A 24,510-nucleotide genomic window follows, 5' to 3' on the forward strand; every position below is an offset into this window, starting at 1 on the left:
CCTGTATTCGACTATGGGTGTATAGCGTTCATGGCAGCAGCAGAATCAAACCTTAAAAAACTGGATGTCCTACAAGCTCAGGCCCTGAGGATTTGTAGTGGAGCTTTTAAAACATCTCCAGTATCAGCAATACAGGTGGAAATGGGAGAAATGCCTTTAAGGATAAGAAGAGTGAAGTTAATGTTGGCATACTGGGTAAACCTTCAGGGGCATTGTGATAGTCATCCTGCAAAAAGTATTTTGAAAGACTGCTGGGAGCACAATGAGTCACATTTAACAAGTTTTGGATGGATTGGCGATGTTAAAGCAGCAAGTATAGGATTGAATCAAATACAGTATTGCCCCACAGCTCCAATCTCGTCCATTCCACCCTGGTTATTCCCATTGCCAAGTGTAGACCTCAATATACAAAGGGAGTTAAAGGAAAAGAAAGAACTACCAGTATGGCGTATAGTCCAGAATTATTTTGCAAGATATCACTCAGACTCAACAATCATATTTACAGATGGTTCCAAAGATCCAGAGACAGGGCGTGCAGGGGCAGCAGTATACATCCCAGTGAGTAATACACATATCAAGAAAAGGGTAACAGACCATGTGTCAGTATACACCACAGAGTTGTTGGCATTGGTACTGTCATTGAAATGGATAGAGGAGAAAGGAATACATAGTGTAATTGCATCTGTCAGCTTTTCAGCTTTATCGAGTATACGATCAGGCAGATCTTCATTTAGAATGGACATAATAAATGAAATATATCTAATTTTATATAAAATGCAAATCAAAGGCATAGCAACTCGTTTCATCTTCCTGCTCATGTTGGTGTGGAGGGTAATGAACAGGTGGATATTCTGGCCAAACAAACACTCAGAAGTATGAACATAGACATAGAAGTTCCACTCAGTAAAGCGGAGGTTCAAACATTCATACAGAAATATGCACAAACAACATGGCAAGATCATTGGGACCTTAGTGATACAGGAAGACATCTTTATACAATTCAAAGGTGTGTGGGGGATGGAAGGAAGGTGGGGCTTAAAAGAAGGGAGGAAAATGTCATTTCTCGGATGAGAATAGGTCATACAGGTCTCAATCATACATTAAGTATAATAGGAAAGCATCCAACCAGAAAGTGTACACACTGCAGCCAGCCAGAAACTGTTGAGCATGTTTTACTGCTTTGCAGGAAATATAGAACTCAGAGAAATGTGTTTTTCCAGACACTGAAGAAAGTGAAATTCCATGACTTGTCGCTATCAGGACTGTTAGGGAAAACATCAGGCAATATGTATTGTGAGATTATTAAATTTCTAAGAGAAATTGATACATTTAAAATAATCTAGAGTTTTGGTTCTTTGTTTTGTTTCTTTTGTTTATTGTTTTCTGCTTAGTCTCTTGTCCACACTCCAGTCCAGTTGGTGGCGGTAATGCAGCTACAAGTTGGTTTGCCAACCGCCAATAAACACGAAAGAAGAAGAAGAAGAAGAACATCAGACATCATGGCCTCCGCAGGACCTGGCCCCTGGAGGAAGCCGGAAGTGGAACGAAGGTCGGAGACGCGTGACAGAAAGCTCAGAGAGAACCGGAAAACTCGGATACATACAGAAACGGTAGCGTTGGACTGTTATTTTTGGGCGGATTTGCATAAACTGTACATTGAGTGTTTCATCATGTCAACCAGCTCAGATGGTAGCCAAAGAGACGATATGGACTGGATGATATCCAAAGCTGCGAGGAAGAAAAGATCTTTGAAAGAAAGAGATAGTTCAGAAAGAGCTAGAAGGTGGTCGGATTGGTCGGGTGAAGCAGACAAGGCTAATCAAAGCAAAAAATCAAAAATCAGTCAAAGTGTCAGCCAAGCAATGTTTGATAAAGAACTAGAACACGAGTGGAAAGTTGTAATAGAATTCAATCAGGATGGTGGGCATTACCACCCGATTAAACTTACCAAAGCAATTGAAAAAGAGATTGGAAAAATTTAATTTGCTAAATTCATGAACAACAAGCGGGTTTTGATACATGCCAATAACAAACAGCAGCAGGAAAAGATTCTGGGAATGAACTCACTGAAATGAAGGCGCATGTACCAGGAGCAATGGCAAAACTGAGAGGAGTAATTTCAGGAGTACCATTGGACATGTCAGTGGAAGATATTAAAAGTGAATTAAAAGGAGGCAAAGTAGTGGAAGTCACGAGGCTTAAAAGCAAACGGGATGGCACACTCAAAGAAACATTATCAGTCCTCATTCAGTTTGAGAGAACATTACCTAAGGCAGTACAAATGGGATATTTGAACTTCACTGTTAGGGAGTACATTCCCAAACCTCTCAGGTGTTACGCATGTCAACGAATGGGGCACACAGCGCAGCAGTGCAAAGGGCAGCTAAGGTGTGCAAGATGCGGAGGAAAACATGAGTATGGAAAATGTGAAAAGGATGCAAAGGTTAAATGTTGTAACTGCGGAGGAGATCACAGTGCTGCGTTTGGAGGATGTGAAGTGCAGAGAGAGGCCAGAGAGGTGCAGAGGGTTAAGATTACAAACAAAGTTTCATACGCAGAAGCAATAAAGAAAGTAAGGGGAACAATAACAATCAATAAGACCCCTAGTGGAATGGAGCAGAGCATTACAATACAAATGGCAGGAACACACCAAAAAGTAATCTTCAAATGCAACCCCACAGCGCCACCTAGAGTAAAGAGGATGATGATGTTCTAGGAGTGAAAGAGGTGAATCTTGTGGTATTCATATGCCATACTGTAAATGTTGCATTACAGTTAAAAAAGAAAAGTGATAGAATCAAAGCCATTGTGGAGGCAGCTGGAAAATTCCGAGACATGAAAGATATTAAAGCAGATCAGATACATGCAATGTTAGCTATAAATGGAGCTGGGGAAAATGAATATCAGGATGAGGGTTAGATCCTTAATCATGGTTCTGCACATATTACAGTGGAACGCAAGAAGCCTCATAGCTAACGGTCAAGAATTCAAGAAATATATATATGAGCTAGAGGTGGTCCCTGAGGTAATATGTGTGCAAGAAACCTGGTTACGAGCTCAATTAGACTTTGTCATTCCAGGATTTAGCTGTATAAGGCATGATAGAGCTAATAGTCAAAATGGTGGAGGGTGTGCCACGTTTCTCAAAGATGGTGTGGCATATAGGGAGGTGCAATCTCCTGATGATATAGAGTGTATTATAGTGGACATTTGCAACCCTATAGGAAACAAGATAACATTAGGATAATCAATTTATACAACCCATGTAAAAATCTAACCACTGATATATTTAAAGAAATAGCAGGCAATAAACATAGGAAGGAATTTTGGTGTGGTGATTTCAATGCACACAACAGTCTATGGGGCAGCAACCATACAGATAGTAACGGAAATATAGTGGAAGGAATGCTGGAGGAAAGAACACTAGTATGCCTTAATGATGGACATGGCACAAGAGTAGATGTACACAGGGGGAAAGTCTCATGCCTGGATCTGACATTAGTGTCAAACTGTTTGGTTCATACATGCGAATGGTTTGTTTTGAATAGCTCCACTGTAGGAAGTGACCATTATCCAGTGCTTACTAAAATGAATACTAATGTATATATGCAGGAAGGAGGTGTAATAACCAGGTGGTGCTTTGCTAAAGCTGATTGGGGGAAATTTAGGATATGGTGTGAGGAGTCGGTACACCTGCTAACATCAGAGGGAAGCATAGAGGTCATTACAAGCCAAATAACGCAACATATACTGAATGCAGCAGAGAACAGTATACTCAAAACAACAATCAAGGGTAGGAAGAAAGTGGTGCCATGGTGCCAATGCAGCAGGGCTATTGAGCGAAATAATGCATTTAGAGAATTAAAGAAAAACATGACGCAAAATAATGTTATAGAGTTTCAAAGGAAAAGGGCAGCTGCTCGAAGGACAATTAAATATACAAAAAAGAGAACATGGAGAGAATTTTGTTCTACCATTGGCAGAGGAGTTAAATTAGGTGATGTCTGGTCCATGTTTAAGCGGATGAGTGGGAAAAGGAAATCCATTAAAATTCCAGCCTTGGTGGATGGGGAGAGGCTGGCAGTGACAGATAAAGAGAAGGCAGATATGTTAGGAAGGACACTTGCAGCCGTACATAGTGGGGAGCATCTCAGTGATAGCCATAGGCAGCAAAAACAGCAGTTACTAGCAGAGAATGAAAACGTGAAGGAGAAAAGACAGGATAATAGGTCAGCTCTGGATGTGGAATTTACAATGTCAGAACCCAAAATAGCCTTACAAGGTACAGGATATACAGCCCCAGGACAAGACCAGCTATGCTATGCTATGTTTAGACAATTACCTATGGAAACTATGAAAATGGTGATGAGTCTTTTCAATAAAATCTGGAGAGAAGGAGATATGCCAAGTGTGTGGAAAACAGCAATCGTGCTACCATTCAATAAGCCAGGGAAAGATACAGCTAACCCTAGTAACTACAGACCAATAGCTCTTACATCACACCTATGTAAATGGATGGAAAAGATCATTGTCCGTAGGCTCTCACATGTACAGGAACAGAAAGGGCTGCTGAGTAGTTTTCAGAGCGGATTTCGTAAAGGGCGTTCCACAATAGATGCGCTAGTAAGAGTGAGTAACGATGTGGAAAAAACATTGAAAATGAAAGAGATAATGGCAATAGTGTACTTTGACATTGAAAAGGCGTATGACTCTATGTGGAGGGATGGGCTACTGATCAAATTGGGTAGAATGGGTATTGGAGGGAGAATGTACAATTGGGTAAGGGCCTTTTTAACAGACAGGACATTTAGAGTAAAGGTTGGAGCAGATATTTCCAACTATTTTGAAATGGAAATGGTATTCCCCAAGGGAGTGCAGTCAGTCCAATATTATTTAACATCATGATTAATGATATATTTACATGCTTAGACACATGCATACAATCGGCTCTGTACGCAGATGATGGGGCTATTTGGATGAGGGGAAGAAATGCCCCATACGTAATGGAGAATATAGCTAGAGCGATTACAAAAGTGGAGAGGTGGTCATATAACTGGGGATTCAAAATGTCAGAAAGCAAGTCATGCTACATGGTATTTACAAAAGTACGCAAGATTGATGGCCAACAGCTAACACTATATGAGCGTCCAATGACAAAGGTGAATGAGTTCAAATACCTAGGACTGTGGTTTGATAGCAAATACACATGGAAAATGCATATTAATCAAGTGCAAACAAAATGCAAAAAAGTATTACATTTATTGCGAGCTGTAGCTGGATGCAACTGGGGCGCAGATAAACAAGCATTAATAGACATTTACAGATCAATGATGAGGTCCACAATAGACTATGGTTGTATAGTGTATGGAGCAGCAGCAAAAACATCGCTTTTAAAAATGGATAGAATACAATATAAAGCATTGCGGCTGTGTATTGGAGCAATAAAGTCACCCCCTATTAATGCAGTTCTGATAGAAGCAGGAGAGACACCTCTGGAGATCAGAAGAGAGAAACTTGCTCTGTCATACTGGGTCAGACTACAGGGTAGTGGAGAAGGAAATATTCCAAACAGAATATTACAGGATTGCTGGGAATATGCAAAATTCCAGGGACGTGGGTTTGGCTGGACGAGTAAGGAAAGAACGAGGGCATATGGAGTGGAGAATATCACGTTTGCCAAAGCAACCTCATTTAGCAGTGTTCCCCCATGGCTGTTCCCAGAAGCTAAAATAGATATGAGTATTGTAGAAAGGAAAAAAGAGTGGCAAATAAATGAAGTGGGAATTAAAACAAGTATGTATCTGAAGGAAAAGTAATACAATTACCTAAAAATGTATACAGATGGCTCTAAGAACAAGGAAGAGCGTGTTGGAGTTGGCATATACATCCCAGACTTTAAAATATCTATTTTAAAAAGAACATCTGATCAATGATCAGTGTATACATCAGAAATGCTTGCTGTAATAATAGGATTGCAGTGGGTTGAAGAGGTCAGACCAGATAGGGTGGTTATATGTACATATTCATTGTCCATATTACAAAGCATACAATCAACAACAACTACTAGAGAAGACATTCTCATAGAAATGAATCATAGCCTGTTAAGACTGCACAGAAGCGGCATAGATCTGCAGTTCTGCTGGGTGCCTGCACATGAGGGGGTGAAAGGGAACGAGTGTGCTGATAGATTAGCAAAAACTGCACTACAAAAGCAAATAACACTACCAGTTCAACTTGGTAAAGGAGAAGGAAAAGCAGTCATTAAGAAGAAAGGGATGGAGATCTGGCAGAAAAGGTGGGAGAAAGACCAGAAAGGAAAGGACTATCACAAAGTACAAAATACAATTACAATTAATATTCATAAAGAAAGAAACAGAAGGGAGGAAATCATGATGGCTAGACTCCGAATAAATCACACGGCTTTGAACAGTACGCTGTATATCATGGGGAAAAGTGACAGTAACAAGTGTGGGAACTGTGCAGTAAAAGAAGATGTAGAACATATATTGTTACATTGTGACATCTATAAAGCGGAAAGAGAACAATTAAAGGCTAAAGTCTTAGAGGCAGAGAGGGAGTGGAGTGTGGTTGGTGTTTTTGGAACAAAAGGAGAGGGAGTAAAAGCTACCAGAAAGGCACTGTTTAAATTCTTGAGTGAAACTGGGGTAGGAAAAATAATTTAACATTAGGTCAGGAAAGAACATAGAGTTGTTTTGTTTTGTTTTATTTACTTAATGGTTTGATTGATTTATTTACATTTTATTTTGATTAGAACATAGGTTAATGAGTTGGAATGATGTGATGATGCATACTCATGTACAGTAGGTGGCGGTATGCACCTTTTAAGTTGTTTGCAATCCGCCTAAAGCAAGAGAAGAAGAAGAAGAAGAAGAAGAAGAAGATGGCCTCCGCAGCATGCTCCGCAGCTCCGGAGGATTTACCGGAGAACAGGGAGGGTTTAGCGGCCTCAGGAGACACCGGGACACCGGGGGGAGACACCGGGATGGCTGGATCCCGGAAAACAACCTTCGTTCAGGTGAGTTAGCATCGGGACCTAACAAGAGCTATCGGGAGCTAATGGGAGCTAACCGGAGCTGATGCAAGCTAGCTGCCAGGGGTAAAAACAGTATAAAAACAGTATTAAAAACGGTATGAAAACAGTATCAATACAGTATTAAAACGGTTTAAAACAGTATAAAAGCCTGCATATAAAACAGTCTTCCAGCACAGGCTGTACAACAAAGGTGAAATAAATACACGCTGATCCAAGTTACTTTGAGATAGTAAGCTTGTTTGAGACGAGCTGCGGCTCGGCTCGAAAGTAGACGAGAATAGCCGATCGCAGCCGCGGGAAGTCTCAAAAAGCTCGCCTCAAGTCGGACAGCTCGGTTATGGCTAGAAAGGATCCGTCTAGTGTAAAACTCTTGCGAGAGTTTGCGAGTCACGTGGCTGAATGTTTACGTTTGGCGGGCAGCCTTTTAGACCCTCCAGAAAAACGCGGGCAAAAATCCTTGATTATGCGGGCTAAAATTCTTGATTATGCGATTAAACATGCGGGGGTTTTATGTGATTTTATGCGGTGAAATTACGGGAAGTTGCGGAAAGTTGCGAAATATGCGGGGAAAAAGAATAACAATTTTTTAAAATATTGGGCTGTCTTATTTATTCTCTCTCACACACAACCTGCCACTAACGTTAAACCCCTTTTACTATTCAATTAAACACATTCAATGTTTATTTATTGTAAAAGCAATTGGGCTATTTTAAACACACACACACACACACACACACACACACACACACACACACACACACACACACACACACCGCGAGCATGGTCGCGCGCCGTGCTTGTTGCCGCGTTTTGATTACGTCATCACAACAACACGTTAGCTTACCAACGTAACCCTGTTCTCTGACATTCGGTGATATTTTTTCGGTGCCAGAACCCTTTCGGCCGAAAGGGCCTTTTTAACCATTTTCGGCCGATAATTTTCGGCGGCCGAATATTCGGTGCATCCCTAGTATTTACTTGGTACATATCTGACATTAACAATTAAACGCATGTTTGCACTCTTTATAAATGCAAACCGAGTCAAGCCGACTCCGGAGGTGGCGGTATACACCTTAAAGTTGTTTGCAATCTGCCAAAAAACCAGAAGAAGAAGAAGAAGACTCGGAGCTGTCCGACTTCAGGCGAGCTTTTTGAGACCTCCCCCGGCTGCGATCGGTTATTCTCGTCTACTTTCGAGGCGAGCCGCAACGCGTCTCAAACAAGCCTACTGTGCTGCCTCACCTCGCTAGTCTGCGGGCGTCTTTGTCCCGCGAGATTTCAACGTCTCATGTAGGCGAGCCTCCAGAGCAAGTCGGACAAAATAACTATGCAACGCACTAGCAAGACGTTGATCGCAACTGCGCAGGTCTGCGCAGGTCTCACTTGTCTCAAACAAGCCTAGTAGTAGATGACAAATTAGAGCAGGCGCCGTGGGAATTGTAGTCTTTTATAGTGTGTTGACTACAGACGTCACAATTAGGTGGCATATCTAATGAAAACAAAATGCTGGCTCTAACACGTATATAACCTAAGATTCTCGTAGACTGGAATCTTAAGTTCTTGAGTAAACGTACTTAGTTTCTTCTCACCTCTGCTATGAACCTACGAAGTAGCTGTAGATTTGTTTTGTTGTGTCTGTTGGTTGTATTGAGTTGTCTTGTTTTGTGTCAGCTGTAGTTGTGTTGATTATTTCAGAGACACGGCCGGAGAAGGAGCACTGAGAGCAGCATGGAGGAGAACAAAAAGACCCGTGGAGCTAAGGTCAGTGTGCGCTTCATCACAATATATTCCTATCACTGTTATCCCCAAATGAAAGATCACAACCTTTTTAGAAAATACAATATGAATGCACAATATGGTTAGATATAGTTTAGAACGTTGTTGTATACGATACGATAAAACTTTAATGGTCAGATCAAGTCTGAAATGTGACTTGCATCACAGCAGCTCCATGTAACATAACAGCAGGATCAGTGAGAGACAACCTGCTCAAAGAGCCTTCAGCGTGCTTTTGATCTGGATTCAGCTCTGTGTTTATTGTAGTGCTGGGGGGAAACGATTATTTTGAAAACGATTAATCGGGCGATTATTTCATCGATTAGTCTAATCTAACGATTATTTTTCTGTTGTTCGATTTATAAAAAACATAATGTATCCCAAATAAATACCAAAAAACATTACTTCATTCATGACAACTGCGCACTAGTTTACGTGCAGCCCTGGCCTGGACATTGCTTGGCTCCGTTAGTTGACATACATTGATACTATAAGCTGATTAACGCTAGTCTAATGTTATGTTTGACTCGTAAACGACCAGAACATGAGTTAGCTCTCTGTGCAGTTTGTTCGTTCCGGGTTAGTAGCGACTAGATAGCGGTGTTCTGCAGACGTAAACTAGCTACCATTCCATCCAACATTAAATGCTGACAAACGTTAACCAACACACAGCTGGCGCCGCTAGCTAGGTAGCTAACATTAACTACGAACCAACCAAGCACGAACAAACCGCACGGAGAGCTATAAGATAGTTAGCACTACCGAAGTGCACAGAACTCAAGCTGCACAACACACTAGGGCTGTTCCTATTTATGAATATGCTTTTATTTTGAAGGAGAGGTAGCGCTGTTGACAGGAAGTTGTTGTTGCTATGGAAACAACGTGACGGAGATTAACGGAGAAAAGTAATATCTACATATAAAGACGGAGAAAGTAAACGATAAAGTTTATGGTTAAGTGTTAGCAGCCCCCGAACAAGCTCTTACGTTGATATTGGAGATTTCAATCAATTCAATTTGAAAGACCTAGTGCGAGATGTTTTTGCTTGGGGGCTTTTTGCAGGGCTTCGTGCGCAATCCTGTGAGGAGGAGGTGGTAGCCGTTTCAGTCTCCATTGTGTTTAAAGTGCGATTGCGAACTGCTTGTTGTTGTTTTGGGTGACACACGTGTGTGTGGCGATGCGTCGACGAGGAAATATGTCGTCGACGATATTTTGAAGTTGACGCGTTGTTGACGCGTTGTCGACGCGTTGTCGACGCGTTGTCGACGCATCGCTACAGCACTAGTTTACTGAGAGGACTGACTGGAGCACAAAGGATGCTTCAGTCTGACTTTATTGAATCTCCATTAGATATTAGATATATAGACATGATTATATGTATTATTTTACCTTTCTTTATTGATTTTCACTTATATCAAAAATAGAACAGGGCACATGAAAATGCAGATGTGTAATCATACAATTGAATTGAATTACATTCGTACCACAAATAAACATGTCATTGCAGTACATATACTGTGCAAGCACATACATATAATATATATATTCATATTCATACACACCCACAGATGCACTTAAAGAAATACAATCATAAAATAAACAAATAATACAATCCAATAAAATAAACAGTAAATTAAAAGGGAAGGTCGGGCACAGGGGAGTTTGTTAAAATAGTCAAGGAAAGGCTGCCAGAACTTGTAGTATTTGTTACCACATCCCTGGCTACGATACCTCAGTTCCTCCAGCTGCAAATGTGCCATCACATCCTTCACCCAGTGGGCGTGAGATGGTGGAGTCCGGTCTTTCCATTTGAGGAGGATTAGACGGCGGGCAAGAAGGGTTGCAAACGCAAGTGAGTGTGACTGGCAATTAGAGAGGGAGGCCCCCTCAGGGGCTACTCCAAACACAGCTATCATGGGATTTGGTTGGATGTTCTGGCCATACATCAATGAAAAAGTTTCAAATATAGAAGACCAAAATGGGGCAATGGACTGACAGGAGAAAAACATGTGCAATAGGGTAGCCGTGGCACAATGACACCTCTGGCATGTGGGATCCACATCAGGGTACAGCCTGGCAAGCCTGCTCCTGCACAGATGTGATTGATGGAACACTTTAAATTGAAGTACTCCATGCCTCACACAGACGGAGGATTTATGTATGTTCTCAGTCGCAGACCGCCAGGTCTCATCGGTTAGTTCTATGCCCATTTCTTCTTCCCACGCACCCTTAAGGTGGTCAAGGGAAGGGCTAGAGATTTCTTGAATAATATTATATAGCTTTGAGATATAGCCTCCCTGACAGGGTTTAAGGCCAAGGCAGTATTCCATCCATCCACGAGGTGGGGCGCCCGGGAAGGAGGGAAATTGTTTTCTTGTAAAATCGCAAATTTGTAAATATCTAAAATAATGTCATATTCTTTAACTAAATGTTCAAAGGATGTGAATACCCCCTTCGTAGAACAGATCAGCAACACACTTAAGTTCCTTCCGGGACCACAGGAAAAGCGGAGTCTATCAGGGCTGGTTTGAAAGCCGGATTGCGAACTATGGGGATGAAGGAGATAGTTTGTCTATATCCAAAATGCCTCCTGAACTGTGACCATATCCTAAGAGAGCTATTGAACACTGGGTTGTTCAAGTGATATTTACTGCTAAGTGGTAAAGGAGCACACATCAGGGAGGCAGGGGCCAGTGGTTCACACGAGTGTTGTTCCATGCTAGACCAAATAGGGCCGCCCCCTTCCTGTAAATGACTCATTGACCCATTTTATGGATATTGGCAGCCCTGTAGTAGTGTACAAAATTAGGTAGTGCAAGACCCCCCTCTGACTTTCTCTTCTCAAGAAATGACTTACGCAGACGGGGAATTTTCTTATTTCAGATAAAAGTGGAAATATATTTGTCCAGGTCTTTAAAAAAACTTTTTAGGGAGAAAAACAGGAATTGACTGGAAATAATACAGCATACGTGGCATAATAACAATTTTAATGGTGTTCACCCAATGAAATAGGGAGCGACGCCCAGCACTTTAGGTCCTCATTAACCTTGTCCAGAGCTGGTTGCAGGTTCTTTTTAAACAGGGTTTTAAAGTCCTGTGTCACACACACTCCCAGGTAGGTGAAAGAGTCAATGGCCACTTTAAAGGGGAGTTCGCTAAATGAAAGCTTGGCCACAGTCTCATTGATGGGGAAGAGTACACTCTTGGTCATGTTGATCTTATACCCAGAAGCCTTGCCGAAAGAGGTAATTACATTGAATGCAGCCTGAATGGACCTAAGCGGGTCGGAGCAGTACAGTAAAACATCGTCCGCATACAAAGACAGCTTATGCGTACAGCTTCCCCGCTCAATGTCTTTAAAATTTGACCAATTCCTGAGAGCAGCTGCTAACGGTTCTATGGCTATATCAAACAAGAGGGGGGACAGGGGGCATCCCTGCCTTGTGCCCCGTTGAAGCCGGAAGTATTTTGAAATTATATTATTAGTGCAAACTTCTGCCTGAGGTGCAGAGTAGAGGACCTTTATCCAGGAGATAAATCATGGGCCGAAGCCAAATTTTAGCAAGAGTTGCAAATAGGTAGTCTAATTCAATGCGATCAAAGGTTTTGTGTGCGTCTAGAGAGATGAGGGCCTCTGGAGAGAGTCCTGGATTTGAGTAAATTATATTATATAGGCGCCGAAGATTCCCAAAAGACTGTCGGCCTTTTACAAACCCTGTTTGGTCCGGGTGGATGATTCTATGCAGAACAGTCTCAAGGCGCAGCCCCATATACGTACCAGTGAATAAGCCAACCCCGCTATCCGGCGCCGCCTGTTATAGCTGCATTAGTCCATCAGTCAGCTTACCTTGCCGCTCTGTTTTGAGGAACGTGGCTAAACAAAGTCCTTCTATGGAGTCAGATTTGGGTCAATATTCTAGCTACTCACGAGCGGAAAATGTGCTTTTACACGCACATGAAATGACCCTCGCGCACAGACAGCCCTCTTGCTCTCTCGCGGGAGTGTCAGCCTCACTCGCTCGCGGAGTCTGTCTGCGCGCGTGTGAAAAGTTTCTCACACTTTGGGGCGGAGCCACTGGACTTTGATTGACAGCTGCCAAGAAGCCCAGAGTTGCCAGGTTTGATAAATGCCTGAACTATCAATTAATTTGATATAAAAAAAATGACACATTAATTCTAGGAGTGTAATGCTTTTACAAACACTATAGTAATAATATGCATTCATTATGACAATATCATACTCTTACTATAGGAGTGCTCTATAGTGTGTTCAAAAAACAACTACAGAAAAGCTATATATTATACTATGGTAGTACTATTTAAAATAATATAGTCTTAATACGGAAACACCAAAAAAAAGCCTATAGTAGTACTTTTACAAACACTATATAATAATATGCATTCACTATGACAACATCATGATACTACTACGAGTGTTCTATAGTGTGTTTAAAAAACAACTATGAAACACTATATATATATTATACTCTAGTTATACTATTTAAAATAATATAGGAATACTACAAAGATCTAGATACATAGTATTACTATTGAAATATTATAGGGCTACTATAGCTAATAAAATGGCACTGCAGAAAAAACTAGTAATACGATAGCAGGTGAAAAATACTACAGAACACAAACTGACTATAGGACACTATACAACTCTTACAGTATACTATAGTAATACTATAGTTCATTTATAGTTCATTTCGTAAGAGGTGCGTACAGCAGACAGTAGCTAGCAGTTTTCGACAGATACAGCCCACTCAAAAATATATTGTTTTCTATCAAATTAATTAATATATATATATATTAGCTGTACACTTTACGAATATACTGTTTTTTTATGGACAACTTTACCATTCAATCTCGTCCAACTGATATTGCTGCTGTCACTCCTCGGCTCTTGAAAGTTCAGGCATTTATCAAACCTGGCAACTCCAGGTTTCCTGGCAGCTGTCAATCAAAGTCCAGTGGCTCCGCCCCAAAGTGTCAGAAACTTTTCACGCGTGCGCAGACAGACTCCGCGAGCGAGTGAGGCTGACACTCCCGCGAGCGAGCAAGAGGGCTGTCTCTGCTCGCGGGGGTTTAATCTGCGCGCGAGGGTCATTTCATGCGTGTATAAAAGCACATTTCCCGCTCGTGAGTAGCTTGTTTTGCACGCTAGAATATTGACCCAAATCTGACGCCATACCTTCGCCTCCCCCGGGTCTGTGAAACTGTGTCGCTTTCCATCGGCCGTTGTGATCCGCAAAACCGAGGGATACCACTAGGGGTGTCACGGTGTGAAATTTTCGGCTCACGGTTATTGTGACCAAAATTACCACGGTTTACGATATTATCTCGGTAATTTTTTTTTTTTTAGTGTTAACATTAAGGTGACCAGGTACCGATCCGAAGACCTCGAACAACAACGTTGTTCCCCAAACATCCACATCCAACCTGGAGATGAGAGTACATGGAAATAGGGGGCATTCAGCAATGGGTTAAAAAGTAGAGTGTTTATTACAATATAATGTTAAAAATAAATTAGGTTATTAGGCAAGAAGCCAGTACTGTATGAGAACTAAGCTGTTTAGCGCCTTACAATGGCGTTTAGTAGTGCACTAGCTACCAACGAATAGAGCATGGCACCGCAGTAGGATGTATTTTAAAATGCTAGCAGTGGGCGTGCTTACACTGACATTTAATATCAAGGTTTAACATTTTAGACAATCGGGTATATCGTTGCATTATCCCTTGACCCAAAGTCAGAAGTAACTTAATCATTAATGTGTTTCACTGCACTATTTTCACTGTCTCATGGCATATCAAAGTTTAGCTATTCAACTTAGCTTAGAATGGCGTTTAGCGCCGATCTAAGAATGGTGAACACACGAGAGCAGGTGCATTTGCTAATGTAATGTAAATGATTATTATCAAGATTTAACATTATTGACAGTCGGATATAATTGTTACATTTCCCCTTTACCCGAAGGCAAAAGTTATTTCGAGCATTTCAGCTAAAACTATGTGTTAATATTAACAAATATACCTTGCACTGGCTGTGCAGCTGCGGGTGATGGTCTCGTAGATGAGTGAGCAAATTCGATGTGTTGCTCCCTTTCGCGGATACCTTCCGCCGGCATGTCCTGCACACGGGGGCACCGTCCTCCACCAGTTGCCCCTCGGAGTTTTTTAAATATCCAAAGTAGGACCACACTTCTGATCTTCTGCGCTTAGAAGGTGGAAAAATGGTACCATCGCGGCTTCCTTCTTCTGCTGCCATGCTTAAAGTGAGAGAGTGTGATAAAAGAACCTAGGACTAGTGGCGCCTGCGAACGTTCGAAAGTGTCACGTGTGTGGTGTAGAGCTCTAGTAACGCACATAGATAACATTATGTTTTGAAATGCAAAGTATTTAGCGCAGTAACAGTGTAATACAGTGTAACCGTGGGAGTATTAGGGAAATGAAAGCTCTCCCGGTGTAACGGTGTGCGGTAATTTAACCCACCGACATAACACCGTGTTTTGAAATTCAGAAGGTTATCTCACCGTCAAAATATTTTAGCGCGGTTACCGTCTACACCGGTAACCGTGACACCCCTAGATACCACAGTCCGTACTTGGCACTATCACAGCCTCTTAGCATGCCTTTCACATCCATGAAGGCGGCTCTCTGCTTCGCGACTGCTTGGGTGTAGTCGGGGAATACTCTGATCATGTCTCCGTGTGACGTTGTCGGATCTGTGGCCGTGGCTGCCTTGCGGAGGATCGCTTCCTTCTCCCGGTAATAGTGAAAACACTATTAGCTTTCGGATCTGGCGCAGCAGACGCCTTTTTGCGAGAGGAAGACGACATATTTCAAATGAAACTGTTGGGCGGAGGCAAGGAAGAACAGCTTAGATTAAAGTTACTTGAATATAGTGTAGAGGGTAGTTGTCTAATAAATAAATATTCTGATTCTGTCGAGGAGCTCGAGAAATGCGACCTCACATGGCTCCGCTCAGACCGGAAGTCGATTATGTATTATGTTTTCATATATTAATGCGTGTATGCAGTGATGCAAATTAGTCGCTTTTCGGCACCTTCCGCTTTTTTAACGCTGATTTGGGTGACTTTTGTAATTCGTGGAGAACCGAAGAGTTTTACTTTGGGGGGTGGCTCACGGACTGACAGCAAACTTCTCACTTCAAAACAGACTTTACTTGGGCGGGCCGCCCACGTATAGCCTATTAACGGTCGCCAAAGTATATTTTTGTATCCATCCGCGAGCACGACTAGTGGACAATGATCCCTCGCTCTACGCCTCCTTTAACTGTTCGCTCTGCTATCGCGTGAAGGGTCTGCTAACAAGCGACAAAATGCAGCGTACTTCTGCGCTGTAACCCCGCTGCGAGGCTCCGGCGAACTAATGCCCCTTTGACACCAGCGCTGTTTCAGGGCCGGTTCGGCGCTAGAGCCTGATAAGCACCGGTGACGTCATGACGCAGCAGCAGCAGCACCAGTCGGTTGTGTAAAGCACTAAAGCAGTTAGTAAAGCAGTTAGTAAAGCAGTAGAAACACTTTCGCAAGCAAAGAAGAAGAAGAAAAACGGAAGCCCTTAACCTGTTACACCCTGAGCCTGTTTTTCAGGTTTCAGGCTCGAAAATGACATTCCCAGAACAAATGACCATATCTTCCCTTCTAAGAGGGTTAAATTAATAATCTTTTTTCTCAAAGTAATAATAAACCTGTGAGTTGGATGTAGAAAAGTCAGAATAAATATAGATGTTTTTTATTTTAAAGAAAATTCAGATTGAAAAAACTTTAAATGATAGTGTACCTTGGATGATGGGTTAGTAGACTAAAAGCTTTAGGAATCCAAAGTACAACATATAATAAGTACCCTGTATCAAGATTGATACAAAACAAGTGATATTTGACCTTTTTAGAGAGGTTTAGCAAAGAAAAACCTCTTCTGGGGCCATTTGGGTGGATTTTCCATATATCTGTTCCCCCTTGCTGGATTTTGACATGTGACATCTCTTTCTAACCGTCAGAGCCAATGGAATCGAGGGGAACTCCCACATATTCCTTATTTGGTAATGTGTGTGTGTTAGACTGCCGCATAGCCAAGACCGGAAGCAGCAGCCACTCTGGTGGCTACCATTAGCAGCTAACTTTTGCTCTGCGATTTTTACATAAAAATGGAATTATGGATTATAAATGAAATTAAAAAAAATTATACAGAGATGCTAAAAACCTATGGATTAACCGATTCAGCCGCGTTTTTTCTCGTTTTAATGCCATTGCAAACGTCTTTTGATCAGATTGACAGCTACGGTGAGACAATCTCCCTAGAAGCTCCGTAAAGGTACGTGTTGTGATGTCTGTGTTTGCTTCCCCTGTCGCGAGTTCGGATCACTCAGTGATGATACTATATACCTAAATAATCTGTGGAACCTCAGCTTTAATCGGAGATCTTGTATGTGCAGCTACGATAAGTAATAAGGGTACTTTTATCTTGAGTTCTGTGCCAATGTCCGTTAGCATTTTTCGCTCAGGGGTCATTTAGATGCTTCCTATGAGACTTGTGTTTTGTTTTGGTAAAAATGGTTTGTATCGTCAGTTAGCTGAGATTATTTCCGTTAATCTGTTATAACACATTAATAGGTTCTTAAATATTAAGATCCCCTGAGACACAGTGTCGTGAAAAAAAAAAAACAGGGTCCCCGCCGGTTTAACAGGTTAAAGTCAAAAGTGTATAATATCTACCTGTAAATAATAATAAAAACCCTTGATTTATAACTTAACATCTCTGTCTCCTCTTGATCTGAGAATATCATAAAGAATAGCCAGTTAATTGAAGCATTATACAGTTCCGTTTTATGAGTGTTGAGAGCTGTATCCATAAATCTCTTAATTTTGCTTTCAAAGTGCACCAGATTGATGTTTAACTTACATTTAAAGAAAAAATCTTCCTGGGGGAGCATGCCCGGACCCCCCTAGAGGAGGTGAGGTCCCCCCACAAATAAACAGGTTCATATGGATAGGATACTAGATAAGTTTGCACACTCATTATATATAATGATAATATATATGTTTCATTGCGGAGGACCCCTTGTTTTGTGTGTTTCCCACTTCTTAATCCAAAGTTACACCCTTGATAATATCTAACTGTAAATAATAATAAAAACCCTTGATTTATAACTTAACATCTCTGTCTCCTATTGATCTGAGTATATTACAAAGAATAGCCAGTTAATTGAAGCATTATAGCACAGTCCTTTGTCAGATGGTATATTACGCTGTTTTTTCCCTGCTTCGAATAGTTCTCTCTTTTTTCCCCATACCTGTGTTTGCATCACTGGTGTATGTATTTGGTCTTCACTGTTCAGCAATGCAAGCGTCCCGCCTCAGGGCAGGGCACTGAGGACGGGAAACCCACGGCAGCGACATGGAGGCAATCAGGCAGGGGGGCGAGACCGCCGCTGACTGCCCTAATGCCTCATCCAATAGGACAAACCAGGGCCAAGCACTGCCCAGGAAGGTCAGAGAGGGCGAGAGGATGAGGAGAAAAAAGACAAGGAGGACACAGAGAGACAGAGAGGAGGAGGAGAAGGAGGAACAAAAAAGAGGGAGAGAAAGGAGAGCAGCAGAGGCCCGAGAAAGGTCCGAAAGGTTCTTAGCTCTCTTATGGCGCATTTCCACTACAGGGCCTTGCTCGGCCTCACTCGGTATGGCTAGGCCTCGTTAGGCCTTGTTAGGACTGGCTCACTTTATAATGCGTTTCCATTACAGTTTAGTAGCTGGGTCAGTAACTATAGTAACGCAGTGTAGGCGGGCCGTGACGCCATCTTCAATGAGAACCACAGAAAACGACATCAGCCGTTAGCTGTTAGCCCTCAGAGCTCACAGCTCCTCATATCTGTTCAGAAACTAGACAAAAGTTAAACAAGTACAAACCACAGACTGTCTGTGTCATGGCGAATACAGTCGCTGGTTTATTTATGTCTGTAGGCCGTTGTTGTGAGTGTGGACGGTCGGAGCATATACTGCGCTAGCTTAGCCCATCTCCATTTAGAAAACACGCATTTAAAAAAATAAATGTTGCCTTCCGTCTGTCTGCAAACTTGTCAAAGCATTAATTCATGTTTTTTACTAACCGGTATCAGTATGTTGTTACTTCGGCATCATTTTGAAACGTAAATTACAATTAAATCACCGTCAAATATGTTCATCTTCTTGTTGTTGTAGCCCCCTTTCCAGCGATTTTCTCTCTAGTTTAGCAAACTCAGCCCGACTCAGCCTGGTTGTTTCTCAAAGCAATGATAAACCTGTGAGTTGGATGTAGAAAAGTCAGAATCCATATATAGATGTTTTTATTTTAAATTAAATTCCGATTGAACATAGTAAAAAAAATGTAAATTACAGTTTCCGTCCAAATAAAAAAACATTACTTATAGTGGAAACCACCCTTGAATGATGGGATAGTAGACAAAAAGCTTTAGGGATCCAAACTATAACATATAATAAGTGCCCTGTATCAAGATTGATGTAAAAACAAGTGAAATTGAACCCTTTTAGAGGGGTTTAGAAAAAACCCCACCTCTGGGGTCATTTGGGTGTATTTGCCATATCTCTGGAACACATAGGTCGATTTTGATGATTGACACCTCTTTCTAACCATTAGAGCCAATAGAATCGTTACCATTACCATCCAATGTTTCCCCTAGGTTTACTGCTTTGGGGGGGGGGGGGGAAGTGCTGCCTGAGCGTGGGGGGGCGGGCATTGGGATATATATTTTTTAAATCCTCTGGAGCAGAGAGAGGAGCTGTGGATTATTGTTATTGATTAATGCATCAGTGTTTCTAAGGGTCAAAAACACCAAACTCACAACTTAAAATGAAAGCGTTTAGTTTATTTAATAAGAGAGCACATGTTCAATGTGAAAAGTGACACTAGATATAGATTAGTTGCAATTTGGTGCTCTATATATATATATATATATATATATATATATAAAACAAAAAATGTTCAAACACTTTGAATTTCAGGGGGGGCGCGGGGCTCCGTTAGCACGGTGCAGCGCCCCTCCAAGACAATGGTAGGGGAAACACTGCCATTGGTGAATGAGTGATGTGCAGCCAGCCAAAACCAGAAGCTGGATTACGCTCTCATACACTCTATATGAAAACTCTGTTTATTGACATAAATATGATGATGGATTATCAGTGATCATTTCAAAGTGACACAGAAACATCGGATTAACCTTCAGCAGCGTTTATATACGTTGTAATGCCATTGAACACAACTTTTGATCAGAAAACAGCAAAGGTAAGACGTATTTGCCGTTTTGGCCCCGTAAAGTGAAGTTGTGTGTTGTCTTTGCTTCCCTTTGCTGCCGTGAGTTCTGGTCACACAGTGATGATTCTTATACTTGGAATATGTGGAATCTCAGCTTTCATATGATATCTAGATTGTGCAGATCCGATGAAGTATAACATATTTATACCGTGAGTTATGTGCTAAGTGCGTTAGCGCTCTTTCGCTTAGTGCTAATTTAGAGACTCGGCATTGGACTTGTGTTTTGTTTCGTTAAAAATGTTTCATATCGTCAGTTAGCTGAGTTTCTTCTTGTTAAGTGGGTATGGCACATTCATAGTTTCTTAAATGTTATGATGCCCTCAGACGCTGTTGCGGCCCAGGCTTAACAGGTTAATGGTTATTTTTTGGTGTGTGTTTACATAATTAAAAAAACTATTTCAATATGATTACACATTTCCTCCGCATTGATAAGTCTTAGAACGACTACAAACATGCACAAACTATATATATGCAAAATGTGCACTGGAGAAAAGTGTTGCTTGCTTATTGTGTGGGAAGCATGAAATAGAAAGGGGTGTCTACCAAGGGGGATATTGCGGCAGTAATTTTAAACAAAGTGCCGCGAGGGACTAAACAAGAGAAAAAACACGGTGGACGCGCAAAAACTCAGTCTTTCCAACACAGTATGCGTTCAACCTTTTATTTCCAAAGCAAAAATGCAATATTCCATATCCATATGTGTATATCCTTTTATGTATGCATGCGTGCGTGTGTGCATGCGGTCAACACAAATGTTCCTTCTCTAGCTCACTCCCCCATCTATTACCCAGTGCACAGGTAAAAGCAACTGAATATAAGCACAAATGTCACCACACAAATCCAATGACACGCCCACCACCTATAATGACTCAAAAAACATGTATCGTAACAAACAAAGAAATGGCTTCATATGTGGCTCCTACAGGGGATTCAAGCCATCATGACAACTCACAAACTAACTATGGAGTAATTATGGATGCTTCATTTACTTGATTCACATTAGAGAATAAAACTTGTACGGAAGGCAAGCGGCAATGCTTATTTAACTAGCCTACCCATTCTCCCAACATTGAATATAACAGTACATTATTTCTCCTACCCGAGCACGTCGTCCTCCACAAAGACGCCGGCAGAACATCCTCCTCCTCCGAGCTGACAGATGCCGCCGATACTCCCGCTCTATCTCTTCCTCCTTTTCAACAAATGTATGGATACAAGATAACAACACAAACGTGTCCATCTTTGCAAATCAGTTTTGAGTCTTCAAACAAATTGCGCTCAATTTAAGGCGGGGCCTTGCATATGACGCACACCTGCTAGCCTGTTACATTCTTCATTCTCCGATGCTAGGAGGGATTCTTGCCTAGCCTCTGAAGGACCTGACTCGGAAGGACATGTCCTACCAAGGAAGCGTCCTCGACTTTGAGAAACACCCAGTGTGTTTGTACCGGGGACAGGAGACCCCCCCCCCCCCCCCCCCTCGATAAGAAACTGTAAGAAATTATCAGGGAATCCCTACTGAGTGGAGTCACAACTGGATCTAAATTATTTAAATGTATTTGGTGGTTTGTGTTCCAGCTGTCGATCAGCTGTGTGCATCCCCTCCACTGCAGCCTGTGCATCCCAATCCCCCCGCAGCAACTCTATCCACCAGTTAAATGAAATAAAACAAATGTGTTGTGTTATATCAGCTGTAAAATTTACCAAATATATGGTGTTCTTAGTTTCCATACCTCCATGAGCGACTTATCAAGTCTTGGCAAACGGCTTTAAACATGATAGTATATAAAAGCATGCTCATATCTATACAACCTATATAAAAGCAAAACGGCCTCAGTTTGGACATAACTCTGTCCTTCTGCTTACTGCATAATTTATGAGAATACATTTCATAACATTAACACAACATATTCCAGGTGGTTTTCAATAACATATCCGTATTTATTTATTTCTCCAAGTTATATTTTTGTGTGCAATGAGGAATCTCAAACAGGCGTTTGTTTAATCATTTCAAGATTGGCTTCAATACATTTTTCAAATGAATTCTTCATGTATGATAAATGAGAGTAACATTTTATTTATGGTATTATTTTCACATATTTCTCTCCATTCTTCCTTCTGCCAACGGTGTCACAGTTTCTCATCTCTCCCGTTGTTGTGCCTACGCTTGGGTCAGAGTGTCCTTGGAAGACCGCACATCCTCCCGTCAAGTTTGTTTTTTTTTAAATCGCAAAGATTGCTTAGAAACTGGCGTACGCCATCTTTTGAGCGTACGGTAGTTTATAAATGAGGCCCCGGGACACTAACACACACATCATGCACCTTGGTGACCGGTAGTGTTTTCACGATACCAACATATTGGTTTCGATACAACATGGTCTCTTCTTTGTACTTGAGTTTATGTGATTTATTTGATATTTAACTTCATATTTTATTAACATGTAATAGTACAGTAATATAAATAATTATTGAAAAAATGTACTTTGCAGTTGTTGGCCACATTAGGCGCGTTCACACCGGTGTACTTTTCCCCGTACTTTTCACGTTTAGTTCCGTTAGTACCTCTTATTTTGTGTTCACACCAAAAAGAGTACTTAGTGCCGGGAACTTTTACCCCCATGTTTAGTCCCTGCTAGAGAGGTAGTACTGTCCTGGGGAGAAAAAAGTAGCAATTTCCGATTGACTGGGCGAATTGCACCACGCCCCATAAAACTCCGCCATTTTATTTGCTGGCATTAGAATTATTAGCATTAGTCGCGCGCACCAACAGAGAGAGAGTAATTTATGGCAACACAGAAAAAAACATGGGAGCGGTGGAGATGAGGAGGTGTTCTGGCGATTTACTTGGAAGGTTTCAATAGGTTCCCAGCAGCTTCTACTGAAGCCAGTCCCGAACTCCGGGGACTTCCGGCTGGGGACTTCGGTTGGAAGTAGACGCCGTGAAGTGGTTTGCGGCCTGCGGCCTGCCAGTAAGCCCAAAGCAGAAGAAGAAGGGACGTCACTGGCTTCATTTGCGTAATCTTCCCTCAGGGAACTTATTCCGGTGTAAACGTGATCTGTACTTCGTGCCATGGGGGTACTAAGTGCCAGGCACTAAGTACATCAAAGTACTTGGTGTGAAAGCGGCTATTGGTAAGTTAGCTAAACAGATTGCTCTCGCCGTCAGAAATGTAAAAAATATTTCCAAATTTCGCTTCTTTTGTCTACAAGCCGAGGCGCAGCGGCAGCAGCACTCCCACTTGCAGCCATGCTTCTCGTGTTCTCACATGCTTTGGCAGCTAGCGCGTGCATGAGAGGGGAGGGACTGCAGGCATGGCTGCAGGGAGGGGAATCGGAGCGCTCAACAGACACAGGAAATACGGCTCTTATTAAAACAATGTCATTCTTAAAGTACCGATACTAATGAAACGGAGGAATTGTAACGTTTTTAACGGCAGGGTATCACGGTACCTTTGTAGTATCGGTACACTATGCAACACTAGTGACCGGGCATCTCCTTCATAAAACTAATAATAAGGGGATTAATTGTGTGTGTGTGTGTGTGTGTGTGTGTGTGTGTGTGTGTGTGTGTGTGTGTGTGTGTGTGTGTGTGTGTGTGTGTGTGTGTGTGTGTGTGTGTGTGTGTGTGTGTGTGTGTGTGTGTGTGTGTGTGTGTGTGTGTGTGTGTGTGTGTGTGTGTGTGTGTGTGTGTGTGTGTGTGTGTGTGTGTGTGTGTGTGTGTGTGTGTGTGTGTGTGTGTGTGTGTGTGTGTGTGTGTGTGTGTGTGTGTGTGTGTGTGTGTGTGTGTGTGTGTGTGTGGGGTTAAAACGTTGCAGTCACTCTGTTTATCTGTTCTAATGAAGGTAAACACAGTGAAGTAAACAGTAAAAGGCACAGCTCTTCTCAGATTCTGTTGAGTTACACGTTACTGCCTCCTGGTGCTGCAGAGATTTCCTGAAGTGAAGGAGGTTTTCCTTCTATAAAACAGCTGTGGGCAGCAGATACTGTGAGAGTCACGGACATGAATTCATAAATCAAGGCGGACGGGTTCACAGACTCTCCTGTTTTGCCGACCCGTTGCTTAAACAAATGGCTCTACACCAGGGGTCGGCAACCCCTGGCACGCGTGCCAACATTGTCACGCGGCCCCATAACCAGTGGCAGACTAGGAATAAGTGGAATAAGTGTGCAAAAATATTTAAATTGTATTTTCGGATCCTGAACGAGACCGCCGCCAGAGCGCGTCTCCCCGTTACCTGCAGAAGGAAGCCATGCACGCAACGCAGCCCCGCTCTCTTTATCTCCAGGCGACTTTCTGCCGCTTTCCTCCGTGGTGCAGTGCTGATCGTTTCACTACGGAGGAAAGCACT

General features: G+C 42.0%; 1 protein-coding gene across 5 annotated transcripts in view; it reads left to right on the forward strand.

Annotated features, from left to right (window-relative positions):
* LOC307028183 (uncharacterized protein) overlaps positions 1 to 24,510 on the forward strand; it is a 319,026-nt gene that overhangs the window by 261,021 nt on the left and 33,495 nt on the right. For 3 of the 5 annotated variants that reach the window (XM_079662992.1, XM_079662993.1, XM_079662981.1), the window contains exon 1: positions 6,778 to 7,036. The exons of 1 other annotated variant lie outside the window; for it this stretch is intronic. In XM_079662992.1, coding sequence (XP_079519118.1) covers positions 6,815 to 7,036 — 222 coding nt within the window. In that variant the 5' untranslated portion in view covers positions 6,778 to 6,814. Of the gene's footprint in view, positions 1 to 6,777; positions 7,037 to 8,749; positions 8,816 to 24,510 lie in introns of those variants that run through there. One more of the 5 variants, XM_079662995.1, reaches the window with a different exon arrangement.

Source organism: Notothenia rossii, assembly GCF_949606895.1.
Source record: "Notothenia rossii genome assembly, chromosome: 2".
Classification (NCBI taxonomy): Eukaryota; Metazoa; Chordata; class Actinopteri; order Perciformes; family Nototheniidae; genus Notothenia; species Notothenia rossii.